This window comes from Sander lucioperca, chromosome 10 (genome assembly GCF_008315115.2).
Source record: "Sander lucioperca isolate FBNREF2018 chromosome 10, SLUC_FBN_1.2, whole genome shotgun sequence".
Taxonomy (NCBI): domain Eukaryota; kingdom Metazoa; phylum Chordata; class Actinopteri; order Perciformes; family Percidae; genus Sander; species Sander lucioperca.
In genome coordinates, this window is record NC_050182.1 from 18628511 (window position 1) to 18653510 (window position 25000).

The 25000-nt window shown below is 43.4% G+C and overlaps 1 protein-coding gene and 1 long non-coding RNA gene across 2 annotated transcripts in view; one reads left to right on the forward strand and one right to left on the reverse strand.

Annotated features, from left to right (window-relative positions):
- LOC116051186 (collagen alpha-6(VI) chain-like) overlaps window positions 1-25000 on the forward strand; it is a 64338-nt gene that overhangs the window by 27448 nt on the left and 11890 nt on the right. The window contains exons 21-35 of the mRNA XM_031301429.2: window positions 338-373; window positions 951-1013; window positions 9307-9369; window positions 10052-10114; window positions 12392-12454; window positions 12594-12644; window positions 13967-14002; window positions 14123-14185; window positions 14270-14332; window positions 16214-16249; window positions 17801-17837; window positions 18068-18079; window positions 21288-21781; window positions 22738-22828; window positions 24549-25000. The exon at window positions 24549-25000 is cut by the window's right edge and continues 199 nt beyond it. Of these exons, the coding sequence (XP_031157289.2) occupies window positions 338-373; window positions 951-1013; window positions 9307-9369; window positions 10052-10114; window positions 12392-12454; window positions 12594-12644; window positions 13967-14002; window positions 14123-14185; window positions 14270-14332; window positions 16214-16249; window positions 17801-17837; window positions 18068-18079; window positions 21288-21781; window positions 22738-22828; window positions 24549-25000 (1623 nt within the window). The remainder of the gene's footprint in view (window positions 1-337; window positions 374-950; window positions 1014-9306; window positions 9370-10051; window positions 10115-12391; window positions 12455-12593; window positions 12645-13966; window positions 14003-14122; window positions 14186-14269; window positions 14333-16213; window positions 16250-17800; window positions 17838-18067; window positions 18080-21287; window positions 21782-22737; window positions 22829-24548) is intronic.
- LOC116051209 overlaps window positions 16321-25000 on the reverse strand; it is a 22979-nt gene continuing 14299 nt past the window's right edge. The window contains exon 3 of the long non-coding RNA XR_004105302.2: window positions 16321-16428. This is a non-coding gene — a long non-coding RNA (uncharacterized LOC116051209). The remainder of the gene's footprint in view (window positions 16429-25000) is intronic.

Below are 25000 nucleotides of genomic sequence, written 5' to 3' on the forward strand. Positions count from 1 at the left end.
CGGAAACTGAAGCTGAACATTTCCCCGTTAACGTTACATTACAGGTTGTTTTGTTGCTATATACTGGACCAAAAGCTCCACAAAGGCTCATATGAGTACATACTGTATGTGCAATGCCTTTTTTAAGTGTGTTTTTTTAAATCTTCTTATTGTTTTTTTATCTTATTGTTATATAATTAATTACTGCTTCTGCACGTCATTTTCGTTGTGTTCATACAGTGACAATGAAGTATCTTGAATATTGAATTTCAAAGATTGTTGTTCAAATCAAGTCACTGAAGTTACCCTTTAATGTTGTCACGGTGAATAATATCTGTAACTGTTTTCTGCTGCGCAGGGTCCAGATGGAAGAAGAGGCACCGCGGGAGGGAAGGTAGGAGAGGAAGTCAAAAATCACTCGATTCTGTGAGCACAGGTTCAGCGCTAAGGGTTTCTTTTTCTCTTGTCCCTATAGACATTTTATCTATAAAGGCCCCCTATACTTTTTTTTCTTTCTCAAGGAAAAACGTCAAACAAAAGTCTGAAAAAAATGTCAATCTTTGGGGAAAAAACATCAACAAAGCGTAAAAAAAAAAAAAAAAAAAAAAACCGTCAAAAGCGTCAATAATATGGGGAGCCTGTGTAGTTTACCGGGTGGAGCGTGCACCCCATGTGCAGATGCTCACTCCTCACCGCCTTGGCCGCGGGTTCGATTCCGACCTGCGGCCCTTTGCTGCAAGTCATTCTCCCCTTTCTCTCCCCCTTTCCTGTCTTCAGTTGTCCTGTCTAATAAAGGCCTAAAATGTCCAAAACATGACGCCCATACAGGCAAGTAAATATAACAATTATATGCTATATGTTATATTTACTTGCAACGGGAAACCCTTATTGCTGAACCCTGTGTATGACAACGGTTTGCGAGTCCACTCCACGCTGAAATACTCTTTTTAAACCGTGTTTGTGTTTTGTAGGGTACACCGGGACCGCCGGGAGAGCCAGGACTTCCGGGCAGCCCAGGAGCCGCTGGATCACAGGTGAGGGACGAGCACGAAGCCAGATCAACAAGAGGCCACGCCACGTTCAGTCCCGACAAAACGTTGCAACGCGTTGTTTTTATAACTGAAACGGGGGTGCGTTGAACCCCCTGCTGTGTGCTTAAGAGCTCTTCCTTGTTATTACCACGAGTTTACTACAAACACGTCTCTGCTGATTGGGTATCACCTGTGACCAAAGGCGTAATTTAAAAAACTCGGCTTTTTCAGAAGCGATTTCACTGTTCTTGTCGCTTTTTCTGACATTTTTGCCGCTTTATTTAAAGGTTTCTGTTGCTTATTTTGGACTCAGCTGTAACTTCTTGAGAAAATTAGCCAACAGATACACAACCAGGTCCCAGTTTTGGGCAGAGCTCTGCATCTCCTTCTCACACAGACACTTTTGTTTCTCAGCTCGTTCTCTGAGTCTCTTTAGACTTCCCATCCATCGTCTTTGCAGTCACATCCTGTTTACAGTAGGCCTTTCTCAAATGGCTTAATGTCAATTAGAATGAAATCTAGGATCAACTCTGTGCTCTGCTAAAAGCCCCACAGACAATCACAGCTGAGAGCTCCATTTTAGGAAGCGGTGCAGAGTTTATCTTCACAGAGTTCAGACTGTGTGTCGTTGTGTGTTAGGCGTAATTTTACGGGGGGGTGGAGGGTTACAACCCCCCCAGTAATCAAAACTAGGCTTTTTCAGAAGTTTTTGTCGCGATTTCAGAGTTCTTGTTGCTTTTTCCGACATTTTTGCCATGTTTTAAAGGTTTCTGTTGCTTATTTTGGCAATTTGGCCCTTTTTCCGAGGAAACACGTCGTTCAACCAGGAAACCGTAGCAAACCGGTGCACACGGTTTTGAGATTGAACGTGCCCCTGATCAACAAGGAACAGGAACAGCTCCCGTCTCGTGCTGATCTCTCTGTGCAACATACTCTCACTACGACAGATCGGTCGGACGCCTTGTTCTTCACGTGCAGGGCAGTGGTGTAGTCTAGTTTTTCGTAGTGAGAATACTGTAATTTTTTCCCTCCCAGCATTAGACTCGCCCGTCCCAGAGCGACGTGTCCCATTGTCTGTAGTTTCTGTAACGTTAACGTCTGCTGCAGCGTCATCCGAAGCAGCAGTACAGCTTCAGGCGCAGGCTTTCCAAAACACTGAAAGGGTGTAGTTTAAATCTGCTTTCGTTTCATATATCTACAGTCATCTGAACAAATTAGGACACCCATGCTAAAGTTGACTAAAAAGAGGAATAAAAAAAATCATCTTTAGGAAATTGATCTTAATGCCTTAATTAAAAAAATGAGGAAAAATCCAACCTTTAAGGACACCAGTTTTCTTTGTGAATGAATAATGTATCGTAAATAAATAAATGTTCTTCCTTAAAATACAGGGGGCATAAGTAAGTACACCCCTATGTTAAATTCCCATAGAGGCAGGCAGACTTTTATTTTGAAAGGCCAGTTATTTCATGGATCCAGGATACTATGCATCCTGATAAAGTTCCCTTGGCCCCCACATCATCACATACCCTTCACCATACCCCCACATCATCACATACCCTTCACCATACCCCACATCATCACATACCCTTCACCATACCCCACATCATAACATACCCTTCACCATACCCCACATCATCACATACCCTTCACCATACCCCCACATCATCACATACCCTTCACCATACCCCACATCATCACATACCCTTCATCATACCCCCACATCATCACATCCCCTTCACCATACCCCCACATCATCACATACCCTTCACCATACCCCACATCATCACATACCCTTCACCATACCCCCACATCATAACATACCCTTCACCATACCCCACATCATCACATACCCTTCACCATACCCCCACATCATCACATACCCTTCACCATACCCCCACATCATCACATACCCTTCACCATACCCCCACATCATCACATCCCCTTCACCATACCTAGAGACTGACATGGTTTTATGTCGGTTAGCCTAATAGCTGGTTTGATTTGCATTGAGAGATGACTTTATGAAAGTACCCCATGGCAATCTCTAGGTATGGTGAAGGGTATGTGATGATGTGGGGGTATGGTGAAGGGGATGTGATGATGTGGGGGTATGGTGAAGGGGATGTGATGATGTGGGGCTATTTTAATTCCAAATGCCAAGGGAACTTTATCAGTATGCAGTATTCGGCACCGAATCCAGATTTTTGGGGTTTGGCCAAATACCGAATCCACTGGTTAAGATTCTGCCGAATCCTCGTCCCATCCTCAGTCCATGAACACAGTAAACACATTAATGAAGTAAACAGTGACTGTCCTTCCTTTGCCGTACCTGAAGTTGCTGCATTTTGGCTGCTGTCTGTAGATTCCTTCATGCACAACTCGTATTCTTTCGGATGTTTGATACCAGATGTTGTAACAGTGGTGATGTTGTGTATAGTTTAGGGTCCTCGCCACCACCAGACTAATCAGCATTGTAAATTGAACATGTAGCTGGACTTGAATGGCCTTCTTTTGACTGAAAGTACTGCCAAACTACACTTTTTCTGCTCACGAGTTCCATGTTCACGTAGACAAACAAGGAATTTGACTCCGAATTGACTTAACATATTAAGAATAAAAACAGAGTTAGCCTGACAAGCCAGACCCACATCCAGATGTTGGGTCTGGGAACTCACCATTGGCTGGGCTCAATCCGAGGGGCGGGATAAACGGTTGTTTTTCAAATTCCTTCTGCCAACCAGAGCAACGCTAGTTGATAGATTAAACTTTAAACTCTGAACCCATCTTCCTTTTTTAAGAATGACTTCAGTGGCGTTCTTTGTTCTTTTCTCAAAGTAAAGCTGAACTCCAAGTCTTCCAGAGTCGCGGCCAAAGCCGACTCCAAAGACCGCTGTTCACCAGCAGCAGCAGCCATCTTCTTTGTTTTCAAGTAGCAGGGAATTCACGCGGAACCGTCGCAACTCTGCCGTCATTATGTTAAGCCCCGCCCACCGACTCTATACACGATGTGATTGGCCTGACTAGAGTTTGGTTTTTCCAGCTCGCAAGCCAACGGAGAGTTGCTAGACTGACCCTGACTGCAAATTACATTTGCTGCCGCTAGAGTGGTCTAGATTTCTAGGCTAGAACAGTGTAACAATACAATAGAATTTACAATTTTACAAAAAATATACAAAAGAGAGGGAAGGAATAGTGCAATATCGGTCAATAGACTGAGATTTTAGGATTTAAATATGAGTACAATGCAAGGCAGATCAGTGCAATGGTAATTTATTAATAATATTGTAATTGTAGGATTTAAATAGACATGAGGTAGATGAGCAGAACAGTGGTGGTTGACTTTGTTCAGTGTAAGGGTGGGGGCTATTTCTGAGTGTTCAACAGAGTGACTGCTTGGGGAAAGAAACTGTCTCTGTGTCAGCTGGTTTTGGCGAACAGTGCCCTGTATCCCCTACCAGAGGGAAGGAGGTTGAACGGTTTGTGACCAGGATGTGAGGGGTCTGCAGAGATTTTTGCTGCCCTTTTCCTGACCCTGGACCGGTACAGGTCCTGGATGGAGGGAAGGTCAGTCCCAATGATCCTCTCTGCAGCCCTAATTGTCCGTTTCAGTCTGGCCCTGTCCCGTTTGGTGGCTGACCCAAACCAGACAGTGATGGAGGTGCAGATGACAGACTGAATGATGGCTGAGTAGAAAGTGGTCAGCAGCTCCTTAGGCAGATTAAACTTCCTTAGCTGTCGCAGGAAGTATAACCTTTTGCTTTTTTCTGGAACACATCATCATCATTAGAACCAGTAATAATTGTTAGTTACAGCTGCTAGAGCCACGGATGAAGTTTGAAGCCAACTTAGTAAAAACAGTGTAACTATCCAAACACAGACTGCACTGATTTGATTTAGAGAGGCTCAGCAACAGCAGCTGCAAGCTGCAGCTTGTTATCCTGCTGCCAAACAGAGCCCGCCCCAACCAATCTGGAGCCCAAGGCAAGATTTCAGCTGTTTTTTTGTTGCTTTATTCCGTTAGTTTTAGCTTTATTCCGACGTTTTCGTGGTTGTTTTTTTCGAGGTTTTTGTCCCTTCTTTTGACCCTTTTTTTACATTCAACATTTTTGTCGTTTTAAACATTTTTGTTGACTTTCTTTTCCGACAGTTTTTATGTATTTTGTTTTTTTGGAAGTTTTAGTTTGTTTGTTTTTTCCAGCATTTTTGTTGCTCTTCCGACGTTTTTGTCACATTTCCCGACACCCTTTGCCGACGTTTTTTATTTATTTATTTATTTTTTATTATTATTATCTTGAACTTTTCTGTACTCATTTGGACTGCGGGCGCCCCTAACATTTGCCTATACTGCCTGTGCCTCATCCAAACGTTTCTAACGAGCACATTTACAGAACAACACGGGACCTGAATACGGGTGACCAGACTTCCCGAAAAATTCGGGACAGTCCCGAAATCCTGAATCCTGCCCTAATTGTCCCGAAAATTAGAGCAAAGTCTCAAGAGTAGACTCTCGAGTAGTTATAGTCTGATAGAATATTAAAAATTGTTCATGGTGATTGAGTTGTCCTGCAGCCAGCTCCCGTTCCGGCAGATGGTCCTGGGCGCTCTGCCTGCGACCCGCTTCCAAAACGTTCCGAAAGTCCTCCTCGTCTCCGAAATAAAAGCCCCCATCCCCGTCAGAGACAACGGGGTGTCATCACGGCTGAGGGACACTACAGTCTGGGGTTGAAATACTTAAAGGTCCTATGACAAGCTGCTTTCTGGATGCTTTTATATAGACCTTAGTGGTCCCCTAATACTGTATCTGAAGTCTCTTTTATATAGACCTTAGTGGTCCCCTAATACTGTATCTGAAGTCTCTTTCCCAAAATTCAGCCTTGGTGCAGAATTACAGCCACTAGAGCCAGTCCCACAATATGCTTTCCTTAGGATGTGCCATTTCTGTGTCTGTAGCTTTAAATGCTATTGAGGAGGAGAGGGGCAAGGTGGAGGGTGGGGGTGTGGCCTTGACCAACTGCCATGCTTCGCTTGTTTTCAAGCCATGATGTCTCTCTCTCTCATGGGTGAGCCAAATTCTCTGGGCGGACAAAGCAGAGAAAGGGGAGGTAACCTTTCCCCTTATGACATCATAAAGGGAAGATTCCAGATCGGCCCATCTGAGCTTTCATTTTCTCAAAGGCAGAGCAGGATACCCAGGGCTCAGTTTACACCTATCACCATTTCTAGCCACTGGGGGACCATAGGCAGGCTGGGGGAACTCATATTAATGTTAAAAAACCTCATGAAGTGACATTTTCATGCCATGGGACCTTTATCCAAAGGTTAATTACAATAAATACAACCTTTTTGTCCCCTTTTCATGTTATAGAGTAGATGAAGAGAGCGCAAGCTGCAGCCATGAGGCCAGGGAAAGTGCATGTGCAGGCAGCCACTAGAAGGAGTGATTGGATTGGATGTTGCTGATGTTAAAGCGCAGTCATTGCGTTTGTTTTCTTTGTTTCATAATGACATTTGAGTTCATGATTTTAATGATTTTTTTATTTGGAATTTCGGGTTTACAGGACAGACAGGCAAACCAAAATGATTTATTATTTTGATTCAGGAATTCAACCTGAATCAAAAATAATAAATCATTTTGGTGCAGAGTTTTGAAATTCATGTCCCAATGTTACCCATTCTCATCTGGTCACCCTAGACCTGAATACAGGTCAACGTAGAGAGTTGTGGAGTCAGCAGTGGTATAGTGATGGTCAGTAATGAGTAATCTAATTAATCACTCTTCCCATCTTAATAACGCCGTTACTGTTACTGCCAAAAAATGCGGCGCGTTACTATATTTGAAGCTGTTTTTTTCATCAGACCAACTAGATTTCTGAGTCTGAGCCGAGAGTCAAAGACTTTTTTTTACTGTTCTTCCTCAGTTAGTGGGCAGTGCACGACGCAAGTGCATAAATGCTGACGATTGGCTGAGGTTGAGTAAAATGTCATGGTAAGCCAATCAGAGGTAGAGTTGGGCGGGTGTTCGAAAGCACGCATAGTCGGACACACAAGAACAACACAAGCGAGTCAGTCAACAAGAGAGAGAGACAGGTATGGCGTTATGAAATCAAGGAGAGGGTTAACTTCTCCTGCTCCAGATCTACCACCGTGGTCAGAAAGAACAGAGGAGACACTTTGTTTCTCTCACTACGACTCTAGAGTCACTACTCACTCTGAAGATAATCACCATCACTCTCTCACTTCTCCCTCGCTCGATCACCTACTCCCCACACACACACACACACACACACACACACACATATTGGCTCAACGCACACACCAGCGCACAAGTATAAACATCAGGCCACTTACGTTATTTGCACTACGAAGAGAGTATATATTTGTTATTTATTTTTGGTCTAGTGCTTAACAAGCATAATTTAATGTTGCCCAGTTGTGGCCTGTTGAGGTGTTGTGTTATTGGTATGTATCCACTATATAAACATAATATCTACATACATGGCATGTGATTGGAGGCTAGTCTCACTTTGTCCCACAGCAACATTAAAATAGTTTAGATTTGTGTACATTGTTTCTGTTAATAATGTATTGCATTAAGTGTCCATTTCATTATAATATTCAGATTTATCATGAATAATTGAACATGCACATGTATTTTAAGTTCCATCTAAGAGGGGTAGGTGGAGGTGGGGTCACATTTGAGTATTTAAAAATGTACTTGAAAGTAATGCAATAGCTACTTAACTGAATAACTAATTTAGTTACTTTTTGGAAAAAGTAACTAGTAACTGTAGCTAATTACTTTTTAAAAGTAACTTGCCCAACACTGGGAGTCAGTCAGGTCAGGATGTGCGTTGAAATGTGGGTGTCTGTCAAATCTGGACTTGATAATTGTTTTGGCTTAAGGACAGACTTCCAGAGAATTTGACTGGAGCTGTTTAGGGAAAGTAGAACCATGTGTGTGACTCTGTGGAGATCTTGACTAAGGAAAAAACAATGAAACTGACTGTCTGACTCATTCTGTTTTATGTTTTTTTCAATTCTCCTGTTGGATCGTTGCTTTATTTAGAATAATTTGGAAACGTTTAAGGGCTGTGAAACATTTCTAAACGGCGGCCTAATGAGGAAGGAGAAATAATCTCCAGCTATCGCTCTTTTTGCTGCCAGAGTTACTTTAAGGAGTGATATTCCGTTAAAGCTCCATCCAGGCTGAAATACGCTGATAACACACATTCTGTGGTCTAAAAACTTATACTGCTGATGTTCAACTACTGTTGAAAAGTTTGTAATCAGCTGTTAGAGTGATGGTCTACTTCTTTCCTTCACTAATAACTATTAGAATAGAGATAGATAGAGCAGAATATTTCAGACACCAAGTGTTCTATTTAATGTCACTTTCCACGTTTGGATACCGTAAGCATCTATTGACTATATCCTGGACACTAGAGCCCTGTATTTCAGCCCGACTTACCGTATTGGCCCGAATATAAGACGACCCTGATTATAAGACGCCACACGTGTCATTTTTCTGATTCGTGGCTTTGTTCTTTCGTCTCTTCAGTCTCTCTCTATCTCTCTCTTCAGTCTCTCTCTATCTCTCTCTTCAATCTCTCTCTTCAGTCTCTCTCTATCTCTCTCTATCTCTCTCTTCAATCTCTCTCTATCTCTCTCTTCAGTCTCTCTCTATCTCTCTCTTCAGTCTCTCTCTATCTCTCTCTTCAGTCTCTCTCTATCTCTCTCTTCAGTCTCTCTCTATCTCGCTCCACCGTATAATGTTACCGTGCTTTCGTGCAGTCGTTGAGGCTCCGTCTAAAACTCTGCCATTTCAACCAGCTGTTTGTAACATTAAAATAAAATGGATTATGGATCATTTTATTTCTATAGTTTATAGCTGACTTCTGTATTGGCTGCTGAAACAGGTGCCGTCCCTTATGTTCTGCGACTTGAACAGCTGAAAGTCTAGACCCCGATTATAAGACGACCCCACTTTTTCAGACTTTTTTCTTATTCTTATTTTCGGACCAGTACGGTATATACTCCATCCATCCATCCATCTTCATCCGCTTATCCGCAGGGTTGGTTAGCGGGGGAACACCTCCCTAGGGAGGCGCCAAGGGGGCATCCTTACCAGATGCCCTACCCTCCCTACCTGGAGTAGGCACTCCATCGGTTTCCTGCTGAGAACCATATACTCAACATCATGTATTTTCCATTTCTCCTAACCAGGCCCGGTGGTAAACATGTAAATAACACACAACACGTGTGCTTGACCTGAACCAGTCTGTTGTCTCTGCAGGGACGCAGGGGAGGAAACGGAGACCAAGGACCGAAAGGAATCGCTGGCTTCCCTGGACGTCAGGTCGGTTCATCACCCCACCATCCTCCACTTCATTATTCATATTGATTTATATTAATAGATATAAGTTTTGGTTGAACTTCACGATGTGATTGGATACTGTCTCCTCTCTTCTCTTGTTTCATCTGCTCTCTTGTCTCCTCTCCCTCTCCTCTTGTCTCCTCTCCCTCTCCTTCTCTCCTCTCTTGTCTCCTCCCCCTCTCCTTCTCTCCTCTCTTGTCTCCTCCCCCTCTCCTCTTGTCTCCTCTCCCTCTCCTTCTCTCTCCTCTTGTCTCCTCTCCCTCTCCTCTTGTCTCCTCTCCCTCTCCTTCTCTCCTCTCTTGTCTCCTCCCCCTCTCCTTCTCTCCTCTCTTGTCTCCTCCCCCTCTCCTCTTGTCTCCTCTCCCTCTCCTTCTCTCTCCTCTTGTCTCCTCTCCCTCTCCTTCTCTCTCCTCTTGTCTCCTCTCCCTCTCCTTCTCTCTCCTCTTGTCTCCTCTCACTCTCCTTCACTCCTCTCTTGTCTCCTCTCCCTCTCCTTCACTCCTCTCTTGTCTCCTCTCCCTCTCCTTCTCTCTCCTCTTGTCTCCTCTCCCTCTCCTTCTCTCCTCTCTTGTCTGCTCTCTTTCTCTCCTCTCTTGTCTCCTCTCCTTTCCTTCTCTCCTTCTCTCCTCTCTTGTCTCCTCTGACTCTGTTGGTTTGTCTGCAGGGTGAACCGGGATCAGCTGGAGCCACGGGACAACCTGGACGTCGCGGCCCTACCGGACCGAAGGTGTGTAACCTCATCTTGTGTTGGAATATAACTTTTAACATGGTTTCTGCGGGGTCTAAAATGTAATAATCTAAATTTCAGGCCCTTAAATTCACTGAAGTATATCTTCTAGGTCTTGACAGGCCTATTGAAATGTTTTTCTTTTATTCCGTGGCGTTGTAGTTCTTTCTTTCGCTCGTCCAAATATAATTTGCTGTATATGTACAGATCATTATCACTCCGTGGCGCTTTCATTCAATTTGAATACATTCATTCACTTTGCAAGTACTCTGCATTTCGTTGTACTTTTATGTCGTGATGTAGGTCGTAAATTCCATTCATAAAGGTCTTAAAAAGTCTGAAATTAAGTTGAAAATACAGTAAATGTGCGTCTCCCTTTGTGTCCGTCCAGACTACAAAATAACGCAGAGTTTTCAAACCAAAACGGGGGTAGCAGTGTTTCCAAATGTTAGTTTTAGGGGCTCAGAAAGAGTATGTGGACGCGAGGCGTAAACGTAGCAAAAGGCATTAGTTGTTAAACCAAAACGTAGTAGAGTAGATGTAGCCTTTGTAGAGCTGCAAAGATGAATCGATTAGTTGTCAACTATTAAATTAATCGGTGGCAGTAGCTCAGTCTGTAGGGAGTTGGGTTGGGAACCAGAGGGTCGCTGGTTCAAGTACGGAGGTGGACTGGTAGCCAAGGTGCTCTTGAGCAATGCACCAAATCCCCCCCCCCCCCCCCCACCAACTGCTCAGGGCGCCTGTTCACCAGTCGCAGCCCACTCACTCTGTCGTCCTTCCATTACCCTACAGTCACATTAGCTACAAAGGACAGCGACACGCACTCGCTTAATGGGCGTTCCTGGGCGTGCCTAGCCTACTCCTGGTTGTCATGGTGATGCTTCTGTATCGATAGTAGCCTAGCATGCTATTGCCTCGTATCTGCAAGAGGTCTTACAAGTCACTTCAGAGGGATTGTCAAGTCACAAGAACGATGTTGTTGGATTTAAATCTATTTATTTCTCGATAGGGGTAACAAAATATATGAGATAAAATGCCAAACATATCAGATATATACAGAAATACGACGTCCTGAAGCGTTTCCACCATCTTGTATGATTTTTCTTCGTCTCGAGCAACCAACGTACATACGTCACGCTGCCTTCGCTTTGTCGCATCGCTCAGCATTTGCATAAAATAGACTTCTTGTCTATTTTGGCCCCGCCTTACTCGTGGCAGCGGCTAGCTTGTCGCTCGCCACTCCCGTTGAAAATGAATGGCAGCCTGCCGCTTTGTCGCTGTCTCTTGTAGCTAATGCGACTGTAGGGTAAGTGCATGTATAGGACCTGAGCATGTGTGTGTGTGTGTGTGTGTGTGTGTGTGTGTATTTCAGGCCTGTGTGAAGTCTGTAATAACAACAGAGTGTAAATTGTAATTTCCCCATTGGGGATTAATAAAGAGTATAAGTCTCTCTAGTTTACTGGCAAAGCTGCTGCCAGTATATTACTGTAAATTTATGATAAAAAAGGGACTAACACTTAAAAAAAAAGCCTTTAAACATTAAAAAAGTGTTGAGCCAGGAGGACCACAAGTTGTATGGTCGGCGTTAAGACAACACAGCGGTTAATTAACAGTTTGATGACTCAGTAATGTGAGTATGTTACTCATCTGTTTCCCCACACACATCACAATCTTTCTGTTTTCCTTCTTGAAGATTTAACTCCGTGAACCTGGCTTGAACCAATCCTCCTTTTCCTAGGGACTCGTTCTTATCTTTCTACCATTACGTAATTTACGGAAAGTGACAGGAGTGTTTGTCAGAAAGAAAATTATGTATATATCCAACTCACAGGAGATGATAGCATATTAACCACAAAACCGTAGTCGGCCCGAACCTATTTGGTGCCCTAGGCTAGATATCAGTTGGGTTTTTGGGGCTTTTGTCCAACATTCATCACTTTTTTTAACATTTTCTTACGCTCATTTCTGCAGGGGGGGGTTTTAAGATTTCTTTTTTTTGTCGGTTTGGCAATTTGTTTTGACGTTTATGTCGCTTTTTGTGTTTTCTACATTTTCTACATTGTTTTTGTCGCGTTTTCCGCCATTCTTTGTGTGTTTTTTGTTATCATCTTCAATTTTTCTTTACTCGTTTGGACTGCCAGTGCCCCTAGCACTTGCCTGTACTTACTGCCTATGCACCGGGCCGGCCTTGCACCAAACAATCATGTTGGGATAGTTTCACAAGTAAACAAGTAAAATGTGTGTTTTCTAAAACTCCTGTTGTCGCTGTTGTTGAAGGGCCAACCAGGAGACCCGGGTGTTAAGGGGAGTACGGGACCAGTGGGACCGATAGGACCGCCGGTGAGGAGCTGAACATCAGCTGGTTACTGTGTAATGTAAACTGTGTTTATCATTCAGTCAGTGATTCTGACCCTGTGTGTGTGTGTGTGTGTGTGTGTGTGTATGTGTGTGTGTGTGTGTGTGTGTGTGTGTGTTTCAGGGTCAGGATGGCCAAGACGGTTATGGAACTAAAGGGTCCAAAGGCGTTAAGGTAGAGCTGACCTTTAACGACTCATCAAGATCAGGAAATGATGAAAAGAGAACGTGAGCGTGGTCTTTGCATGTTGTGTAAATGTTAGTTTAATGTGAGTAAACAGCTGGCGGAGCTGATCCTCCAGCTGCTGCCTTTAACCTCTGCAAGAGAAGAGAGGGGATTAAAATCAGGCCCCTGGGATAGAACATGGCCAAAACAGAGGGAAAACAAGCTGTTTTCCCTGTGCGTCACGCGATGCCCTTTCTCCCAAAAAAAAAAAAATCCCCACAGACTTACATGGAGAAATAAAATCAGCGGAGACATTTTTATGAGCAGCACAACCCCCTCGAAATTACTCGTTTCACTGTTTCATTCGGCCCGATAACATAGAGATAGATAGATAGATAGATAGATAGATAGATAGATAGATAGATAGATACATACATACATACACACACACACGCACGCACGCACGCACGCACACACACTTACTTACTTACTTACTTACTTACTTACTTTATTGATCCCCAAGGGGTCATGCAAGGTCCCAGTAGCTTAAAGACATCACACACAACATACACATACATCATAAACAAGATGATAAAATCACAAATCCACATGAATAATATGGACAATAACAGAAAAGATACTAAATAAAAAATCCACATGAATGTACTAAGGGATGTATAAGCATGAGAGGCTTGCAGTGACAGGGCAGGGACTGACCCTGTGATTCAGTCTGCATGGTAAGGTGCTCTATGAGAGGGTGTGTCATGGTGGTATAGTGCAAATAAGTCCAATAGTGCAAGGATAAAGTCTAGAGACCAGCATTAAATATGGAGAATATAAGAGAATAATGTAGACATAGTAATATAAAAACTATAGCAGTGCAAGGATAAAGTTTAAATAAAGATAGCATTAAATATGGGCATTATAAGGGAATAAAGTAGACAGTAGGATAGACAGAAATCAACAGTCACTATTAGAGGTTTGAAGTAATAGGGTTTAACATTTAGAGAGTCTAGAATATGTTCCTCAACCTAACCAAGTAGCTTTGTTGCCTAAACAGGTTCTGCACTGCAGGCACACTGATCGCTCTGTGTTGCTGGACGTTTGTGGGATAACGCGCGACAAACATGTGCATAACCTTCCGTAAGATCTCATTCAAACTGTTGAATGAGGATACGGTGCTATGTTATATACCTGACCCTCGTTTCTGTTTTGTTCTAATAAAATAAAAAGTAAGAACTGGTGGATGGAAAGCGCTTACTATGTGACATTTTATAAAAATCCTCCTGAAGTCAGAGTGAGATTATGATTCCTCTTCCTACCCTTTACAGGGAGATCCTGGTTTCCCTGGTTACCCTGGTCTAGTGGTGAGTCCATCTATTTTCAAAGAATTGATATCTAAATAATACCGAACGCTATAGCCAAAAAAACGGGAAAAAGAGGTAGCCCGTTGGAGTCCAAACTGTTCAGCCATGTTGTGTTTTCAGGGTGAGGACGGTGTGAAAGGAACCAAAGGATACCCAGGACGTGACGGGAACCATGGCCGAGGGGTGAGACACAACATCCCTGCTCTTTATTTCAAATAGTTTTTGCTTCATCTGTGACTTATTTAATTTCTGGTCTGATCGTTCCAGGGGAATTCAGGGCTGCCGGGAGAGCCAGGCGTGCCTGGAGATTCGGGATATGACGGACACAGGGTGAGAAGACATTCAGGGCCCTATCTTGCACCCGGCTCGGCGCAACGCCCGACGCAAGTGTCTTTGCTAGTTTAAGACCGACGCAGTTGTCAGTTTCCCGTCCAGCGCCCACGTCGTTTTAAATAGCAAATGCACCTGCACCCATCTGTGGCCCATGGGCGTGCTGGTCTTACAGGGAGGTGTGTTCAGGTGCATCCTGGGCGTGCTGGTCTTACAGGGAGGTGTGTTCAGGTGCATTCTGGGCGTGCTGGTCTTACAGGGAGGTGTGTTCAGGTGCATTCTGGGAGTATTGCTATCTTGAGGCAGCGGGAAGTGATTGACCAACAAAAACCTGGTCTAAAGTCAATAACGCAGCATTTCATTGTTATTTTAACAGAGCATTAGTAAAATGCTCCTAGGCTCGTACACAGCGCACACACACTATGCTTGTTACACACACAGGGACGCACAGCAGCACACACACATGCAGAAGATTATAAATAAAAATATTACGGTGCAAATCCTCCATCATAATAGCAATGCTCCAAGGTCCAAACGCGCCTGGCTTTTAAAGGGAATGGGAGATGATCTCTGATTGGTTGATTGCATGTTACGCCCAAAACACACCTCTGATTAATGAAGACACTAAGTACAACCCTTTAGAACCATGACCCCGGGGCACGGACCCTTTTTTCCGCCGTCAAACTAGAAAAAGTGGATTTGGACACGCCCTAAACACACCTGAGTCAGGCGCTTCACACCGTGAGCTTAGATCGTTAAGATAGGGCCCTTGGAGTTTAGTCTTTGTGACGATGAAACGACTACAATGTTTTGCAAAAAGTTCGAATCCAAAGGCACAAAACATGTCTCATTTGCGGGACCACACGGGAAGCTGCGGACGCAGATTTCCGCAGATGTCCAACCAATTAAAATCAAACACGTAATGGTAACACTAATGGTAACACATCTCCACCACAAGCAGAAAAACAGTTTGCTAAATTCCACAGATTCCGTTTGGGTTATTGCTAGATAGTTATTTTCGGTTTAGAAACTAAGAAATACAAATGTTCCAACTCAAACTTTATGACAAAGTAGATATGAGGGTAACTAAAAAAATGTAAGCTGTCAAACTAATTATAGATAGAAACTGCCGCCTCTCGGTCTGGTTATTATTGCAATCAGATTTTGTTTATTTTTGAAATAACAGCCTCTACTTTCAGTATGAACTTAAACTATTATATGGTACTGTCCCGTATGTGTTCATACATTGTAAATAAAGATCAAATATAACAGTTTACTTGAGTCTTTTGCCCAACTGGGCAAGCAGAATAAAAAAGTTAACGTTGAATCCTCAATGGTAAATTCAAGATTCAAGAACAGTTTTTTTCCAAAAAGCCATAACCACTTTGAACTCATACATGCACTGACTTCACAGTCTAACCCCCCAACCCCCGGGCTTTCTTCTACCCACCTACTGTGCAATATTTAATATCAAATACTATTGATAATATTGATAATACTGTGCAATTCAATTACTGTGCAATATCTGTATACTGTGCAATATCACAACTCTTACTGTCCAATATCTGTTACTCATTGAATATGATCACCATTATTGGGCAACATTCAAATAATGTGCAATAACCCACACTGCATATCACACCCCTTTTTGTTTTGCATGTTATATATGCATGTTAATATGTTATATTTATTTTACGTACATGTTGGCAATGGAAAAGTTGCTTTTAATCTCATGTGTATAGTGAAAATAAAAGGCACTCTATTCTAAATCAATCTGAATATCAGCCGGCGACCTGTGAGCTGAAGTCACTCACTCAGTCATCTCAGTATGAAATAATAACCATATATGTTTACTAATATTCCTCTTTTCCCTCCATCCAGGGTGCCAAAGGTCCTCCTGGAACCTCAGCCATGACTGTAAGTCAGTGGTGGAATGTAACTAAGTACATTTATTCATACATACATATTCATTCTAAGTACATGTATTGTACTGACGTACAAATCTGAGGTGCTTGTACTTGAGTGTTTCCATGTTCTGCTCCTTTCTACTTCTACTCCTCCACATCTCAGAGGTACATATTGTACTTTTTACTCCACTACATGTGTCTGACAGCTTTAGTTACTTTCCAGATGACAGTTTTTCCTTCCTCCCCTTCCTGACCAGTGAAAACAACGGATCTCCAGATGTGTTGATGTTGAACGTTTTGAGATAGACTTCTCCTCCTTCGTAAAGCTAAATGAAGTCTTTAAAAAGCCTTTTGGATCAGCTGGAAAACACATCGTCACAAAAGCTGGAAACAGGGCTGTTTTTCTGACACCACGAAAAGTTTTCGAACTTTATAGAGATACAGTACGTGGTTCTCACAGGACAGCGACGCTACAAACATATGATGATCTTTTACAACATGATGCATTGCTGTAGATTAAACTACCCAACAGTATATAAAGGAATTAAAATGAGCACAACCTTAAACATCTACAGCAGGAAAATGCAGCATACACGTTAATGCAGTAGGAATATTAAACCAGAATAAGGATTTTAATGCAGGACTTTTACTTGTAGTGGAGTGTTTTCAGTGTGGTATCAGTACTTTTACTGTAGTGAAAAAGTCGTAATATTTTTTTATAAAAAGTAATATTTGTTTTTTTTTGAAAGTAATATTTTTTTTAAAAAAAGGTCTGAATATTATTATTAAAGCTATAGTGCGTAGTTTCTGTCTCCCCCATGATGAATTCTAAGTAATGACAACAAAACCGTCGGCCTGTCCACATGATACAAGCCTTCTGTGATCACGCACCCCCACCCCATAGCCCCCCCATATATATATATATATATATTAAAAAAAAAAAAAAAAAAAACACTGACAGGGAATATTTTACTGCAACGTAAACAATAGGGGTGCACGATTCCATATCGATTTTCGATTCAAAAACGATTCACAGTATGTAAATGTAGTTACTTTTCCCATGTGATTGCAGTAGACATACAATTTAAAAAAAAAAAAAATAAATTATGAATTGATTTTGGGAATTCCATGAATCAATTTTGAATCGGTAGAGCTCGAATCGCGATTTCAATGTGAATCGGATTTTTTTGCACACACCTAGTACACTCTTTTACTGCAACGTACACACTTTTTTTTTGTCTTTTTACGATTTTTTGGGGGCATTTTAGGTCTTTATTTGTATAGGACAGCTTAGATTTGAAGGGGGAGCGAGAGGGGGGGAATGAGATGCAGCAAAGGGCTGCAGGTCGGAGGAGTGAACCTCAATATATGGGCGCCCGCTCTACCAACTGAGCTAACCAGGCACCCAACGTTCACACTTTTACTGCAGTAAGGGTTTAAATGCAGGTCTTTTACTTGTAGTGGAGTATTTTCACAGTATGTTTTAGTACTTTTACTGTATTATAGTATAGTATAGTAACATGAAATGTATTTACACACAACATATTTTCTGTTATCTCAGGAGTGCCAGATGATCACCTACATCAAAGACAACTGTGGTGAGTGTTTATTTGTAATTGTCATATTTGGGATACAAAACACTTTTGTGAATATAACTTTGTAAAGGTTTCATAATGCTAAATTAGTTCTATTCAAAAAATACAAAGAACACCTTTATAATGTCCTTGTTTTATTTTTACAAAACAAATGTGTAATAACTTTCAATGAAATAAAATGCAGAATGTACTGCTGCTATAACTCAAACAATATGTTTTTCTCCTCCACGCAGTATGTTGCAAAGGTACGTATATCTCCGATCAGTCACTCAGAACTTCACGGTAAGTAAAATACAAAACTCCAGCTGTGAGATTTACTCTTCTATTCATCAAAAAAATATCAATTCACCTTTTAAACCTTTGTAGTTTCACTTTGGTTTCATTTCAGTCATGACTGGTGATTTTGGACGGTTGGCAGTTACATAATACTCTTCTATAATTTTTAAAAGATGTTAAGGCTCTGACACACCAACCCGACGGCCGACCGTGGGCAGAAAAGGCAGTCGGACTGATCATTCGTCACCCGTCTCCCCGAGTCGGTCCAAAAAGTGCCTCAGAACACACCGAAGCGACGCCGACTTGAGCGTACGTTCTGCGTGTGCGCGAGACGTAATACGTCTCCATAACAGCAGGCGGCGCTAATCTGCATTGTCGCCCAAAAAATTAAAACCAGAAATGACGGAACATCTCTCTAGACCTCGTAAACACAGAGCACGCTGTCGTCAGTCATTGTTTTCATCAGAGAGTGTTGATAGTAGTCAAGAAGGATGGTTGTTGTCATTACTCGCTGAACAGAAGAAAATACGATGGCTAGTAATAAGAAGATACTGGCGTTGTCAGCTCCAGTTTTCTCATGCACTGATTCGCTAGTCAAGGGCTAGCACTCCACCAATCAGATTGGTCATTGAGTCCGACTGCCCACTGGCCGATTCAACATGTCAAATCGGCCGAAATGGACGCCGACGGCTCCTCCGACTGACGACGGCACGGAACACACCGAACAGACTCGAGTCACCGACCTCGCCAGACTGTCCAACGGCCGATAATCGGGCTGGTGTGTCAGCACCTTTAGAGGACGTCAGTGTTGAGAAATGAATTGTATGCACCAGGGGTGACCCCGAATATTCGATGCTTCGATTGAAAAAGCTGTGACTGCCAGTCTCACAGTCGAATCTTCGCTGCGCTGTGGAGCCCAGTGCAGACCAACGATTCACGACAAGACGACAAGATGACCAGCGCGCTGCAAGAAGATGCAAACTTGCATCTACTTGCAACGCGCGCAACACGGTAGCAACACACGCAGCACAGTCTGCAACATTCTGAAAGCTGTTGCCAATAGGGCACCGGTTCCAACGTAAACGGTAGTAACGAGACCAAATAACAACGAAAATTTCGGTGCCTGACTTCTTTTTTTTCAGAAGCATCGCTGCACGGGATGCTACGTTACCGTTAGGTAGTAGCTGGGCCAAACACACTGGTTAAAATGCTGACAGTTTACGTTAAGCGGTGTAAAGTTTGACTGTATTTCCCTGTAGAGGATTCCAACAGCGGGACGTTAAGCAGCGTGCAGCTGCCGTTGTTGGAAAAACAACACAGACGGTGCGTTCACTTGAAACTCGCCAGCCTTGTGGTGCATTCAAAGTTATTGTAAAATACCCTTTTCCCATCCGGTCCTTGTTTTTGTCGTACCAGCAATTTACTGGTGAAATAAGTCATTGTTATAAGTTATAGTTACATGTTGTATGTTAATTATGTTATTAATCAATCATTTAATTTTGACCATATGGCCTTAGCAATAAACACGCCATTCTTTAATGTCGCCGCCTGTCGTTTTGTACTCCTTTTTTATATTTTACATTATATACATTATAAATATATATATTTTGGTTCAGGCACCGTTTCTGCACCGGCCCCGTTTTAAAAGTATCGTTTTAGCACCAGTATCGGAAAAAACCCTGACAATACCCAACCCTACTTTTTTTGTAGCTGGATGTTATGCGCTCCCTGCCCTGCTATCTTCTTCCTCTCTGTTCGTCTCAGGTGATTCCTGATTCCTGATTGTCAGTGTGGCCCCGCCCTTGTATATAAGGAAGGCTGGGAGACAGGGATCGGGTCTCTGAGACTGAAGCTGCTCTGGTCATCCATTGTCTCCTGTTGTCTTCTTTAGTGTTTAAATTGCTTTGAGGATGGAGGTCTGGTAGTCTAGTTTTCGCTGCTTTGTTTCTGTTAGTTAGTCACTACTCTTCAGGTTTCTTCCCTTCTTTTGTTCTTTCACTAATCCTCAGGTTCACATTTAAAGTGGCCATATTCTGCTCATTTTCAGGTTCATAATTGTATTTAGAGGTTATATCAGAATAGGTTTACATGGTTTAATTTTCAAAAAACACCATATTTTTGTTGTACTGCACATTGCTGCAGCTCCTCTTTTCACCCTGTGTTCAGGTCTCTGTTTTAGCTACAGAGTGAGACCTCTCACTGCTGTAACATCTTTGTTGTCAGTCGCACATGCTCAGTAGCTAGGTAAGATCACATGATCAGTAGCTAGGTAAGGCTCACAATTACTAGCTAGCTGTTTCTCCAACTGCAGTCAGTACAAGGGAGACTTATTCTAAACGAGGGCGCACTTCCAACTTTGCGTGGAATACCTGCAGAACAGGGACATGGAAGTAGTTCTTTTGTAGATTATGGTGAACTTGTGTGTGTTGTAGCAGTGTTTTGCCATTCAGAACGAGGGGGCTAACCGCTAGCATGGTTTAGCCCCCTCTTTTTGGCTAGTGACGTAGAAAGCCGTGCAGATTTTGAACAGCTCACCCGGAGACTGAAGGCAGGACACATTCAGAAACCGTATCTCACTCTTTTTTTTCCAAGTTTGTATGCGTGTGGAAGCACCAGAGACACAAAATAACACCCCAAATCCCAGAAAAAGTTTTTTCATAATATGGGCACTTTAAGTTGTGTTTGTTTGCTGTGGCCGTAACACTGGACATATCGTTTGTTGCATCTATGAATGTGGATAACGTTACTGATAGTGAGATACACTGGAGACAGTTAAGTTTAGAGTTTAGACACCAAAACGATTAGTCAAGATAAAAATTGAAAAATGTGATTTGGGTTAATACACCAGTCCCCTTAAGTAGTACTCCCGAGCGAACACCTGTTTCCTGGGTGAAAGTCTTGTGTTTTCTCCTTAACTTCTCCCGGGACATGATACCTCTGCTCCCCGGCTTGAAAGCGGATCTTCACAGTCTCATACAGCCACATTCAATTTGGTGCATACAGCAATAAATATGTACAATACATACCAATTACAGTGCTTTACTTTTCATAGCTTTATGTACAAATGGTTCGTGAGAACAGCCTGCTAAAGTAAATGTTTTGGGCAGAGTTTCAAAGATGATAGCATAGTGGTTTGGGGGTTTTATGGGACCTGATTCGTTACTTTTTCTCCTCCAGGTGAATCAAAGTGCCCGGCCTACCCCACCGAGCTGGTGTTCGGTCTGGACGTATCGCAGGACGTGACCCCGGCAGCCTTCGAGAGGCAGCGCTCCGCCCTCATCTCCCTGCTGGAGGGCATCACCATCTCTGAGAGCAACTGTCCGACGGGCGCTCGCGTCACCGTGGTGACTTACAACGCCAACACCAACTATGTGATCCGCTTCCAGGACTACCAGCGCAAGACTCAGCTGATCGAAGAGGTGAAGAGCATCACTCTGAAGAGCACGACCAGCCTGCGCAATCTGGGGGCTGCCATGCGATTTGTGGCTCATAACGTCTTCAAACGTACTCGTAAGGGACTGATGATAAGGAAGGTGGCTGTCTTCTTCTCCGGTGGGCCGTCAGAGGATAATTCCGAGATTGTCACCGCCATGATGGAGTACCGAGCCCTCAAAATCGTCCCAGCGGTCATCTCTCTGCGAAGCGCTCCGGACGTTGAACGAGCGATAAAGGTAGGTTTGATTCAACCGTTTTAAAAGTAGGGACCCATTCTTGTTCGCCCAGTGGCCTCGGGGGAATCGCATCCGAACTAGACGTTGTTGAAGAGTTGTTCGCTTCAAACTGTCCTATGACCTTTAAGCCCAGTTCAGACCAATGGTTCCAGACAAGTTTAAACTTGCAACTACTTGCAAAGCGTCGGTCTGCAGCGTTCTGAAACCTGCCAATTCACACCAATGAGACGAGACGGTGTATCATCTGCATAGAAAAATGACTCTCTGTCCTTCCGTTCTAACTTCCGACTTTTCAAAATATGAATGTGGATAACATTAGTGATAGTGAGATGCTTGCTAGAGTTGCATTTCTAGTGCTGAATCAGCAAAAACGTTTTATTTCTCTGATTCGATGCCTCTCTAGACTTCTTTTCAGGCTTTAGAAAATCTAACCAGTGACGGGAGACTTTGGACGATCACAGGTAATTTCAAAGAGAGCGTGTTTCTATTGGCTGTTCTACAAATGCAAATGCGAGTCTACGTTCTTTCAGATGGTGAAAGCCTGATTCAATGGGCGAAAAAAATTCCTGCAGAAAAAGGGCTGCGTTTTACAATTCTGGCACTTTTTTTGCCCGATGGAGAGCATTTACAAGAAGTACTTTAAAGATGATTTTTTGTAGCCATTTTTAGGCCTTTATTAACAGGACAGCTGAAGAAACTAAAGGGGAGAGAGAGGGAGGAATGACATGGAGCAAAGGGCCGCAGGTCGGAGTCGAACCTAGGCCCGCTGCGTCGAGGAGCAAACCTCCACACATGGGCGCCCGCTCCACCAACTGAGCTAACCGGGTGCCCACAAAAAGTACTTTGTCAGGAGATGAAATGTGAATTTTTTTCTAGGATTATGTGTATGCCATTAAACTTCTTTTTGTCAGTACAAAGTTAGCGATAAATAATAACAGCTGCTGTTATATCTCCAGGTCGACGACACAGGACACTCTTTGTTCATCGTGCTGAGAAGGGACATGGCTGCTGACCTGCAGAAGGTCAAGAACTGTACGATCTGTTACGGTAGGCCCCGAGCCTCAGGCTTGGATTATTATAAATCATTAGTGATATTATTAAAAATGTGCTGAAACCATAGCCCTAGTCCATATCGACGACGTTCCACTTCCGGTATTGCTCAGGTGCTGCGGAAATTCCGCGGGATGTTCCTCTTTTTGGTCGGATATCCGTCACCTTTCTCTTTCTTTGTGTTGGCGTTCTAAACTGTGGGTGGCTTTGTGCCCATGTGGGTCTCCTGCATGCGCAAGTACAGCAGCGGGGAGTTGCTTACGTCCCTAGATGAAACGGAGAGGCCAAGCATGTCTTTGCATGCTACCCAGTCCTTCCAGAAAAATGCGGAGTTTTTTTGTGATTGTTGCGGGCAAAAATCCTTGATTATGCGGCATATTTTCTTAGAAAATGTGATGGAATATGCGGGATATTTATGCATTTTTATGCGATTAAATTGAGGGAACTTGCAAAAATTGAGGGAACTTGTAAAACTTGCGGGAAATTGTAAAAATTGCAGGAACTTGCAAAAATTGCGGGAACTTGTAAAAATTGCGGGAACTTGCAAAAACTGCGGTTTCCTCATAGCTTCATCGCGGGGTTTGCAGCTTTTCGATGATGTTCACGTCGCGTAATTACGTCACTTCATAACGTTCCCATGGCAACAGGGGAAAATGGCTGCTCTTGTGTGAAGTAAACGCAACATTTTTCAACTTTCTGCTAAGATATGTGTGACTTTTTTGCAACGAAAATGCAGGGATTATGAAATCATGCAAGGCCCGCATATTTTGCGCGGAAATCGGCAATTTATGCAGCGAAAGTGCGGCGTTTTTGAAAAAATGCGGCACCCGCATAAATATGCGGACTTTGGCTGATTATGCATTGAATTATGCGATCGCATAATCTGGTTTTTCTGGAAGGACTGGCTACCGCTGTCATGCCAGAAGTGATCATCCGCCAAAAGTGATTGCTGTATACCTTACATGCAAATGATCAAAAGTAAGCATAGATCAAGGCCGACGCTCACTGGCTCTCCAGCACTTTGTTTTGTTGCGCGCTGTTTAATAGCGGCTGAGCCGGGCTCCCTCCTTTCCCCACCCAGGGAACATCGCTACCTGGATCTGTGACAGCTAGATGGAAAAATAGGGGAAAAGGCAGAATCTCTAGATGAGTGCAGCCGGGCCGCACCTGATTGAACCACGCTCATATTTCGATAAATTTGTTTTAAAAATATACTCGGAATCCCTAACCCTAATCGGACCGTTCTGAACAGGCAGTGAACTAGTATGTTTAATCCAAAGACATAACCCCCCCACTCCCAAATCCTTCTTGTCGGTTATTGGCTGGAATGCAGTTTGTTTTGGTTGGCGTTTGTGGAGCCTGGGGACAGGCAGCTAGCAGATAGTGAAGAGATGTTTTTTACAGTGTGTTCAGAGGACAGGCAGCTAGCAGATAGTGAGGAGATGTTTTTTACAGTGTGTTCAGAGGACAGGCAGCTAGCAGATAGTGAGGAGATGTTTGCTGTATGTGACAAAAAATGTTGTAGCCTAAAAAATGTGTGACATCGCTTAGAGCACCTTTAAGAAGTTGACAGTGTCAAATAACATCCCTTGAGATCGTCTAGCTAAGTGATTTCCAAAAGTGTCACTAAGAAGACCAAAGTGACAATTTTAACAGCTTTAATTGCACAAAGCCATTTTCTAACCAAGCTAGTCGATGATTGGTGTTTTTTCTTCAGACCCCTGTAGGCGTTCAGAGATGTGCCCCTCGATCCAGGACGCCCTGACACCTCAAGAAGTCAACGTGGACCTGGTCCTGGTGCTGGACGGCTCCAGGGAGATGCAGGCCGATGAGTATGCCGGTGGCCAGCAGCTGCTGGGCTCTGTGGTGGAACATCTGGCCGTGAGCCAACAGCCCCGCAGGGCCGACAGCCAGGCCCGGGTGGCTGTAGTCCAGAGCGGTACCAAAGATCCCCAGCTGGAGTTTGACCTGGAGACGTACCAGAGCAGCACACTGATGCGGAAGCACCTGATGGAGAACATGGCGCAGCGGGGCGGCTCCTCACTGCTGGGAAAGACGCTGGACTTCACCCTGAAGGAGGTGCTGATGAAGGCCGGCCAGCCTCGGAGGAGGAGGGCGCTGCTGGCCGTGGTGGGCACCAAGACGGCCTCCGAGGACCGAGATAGGCTG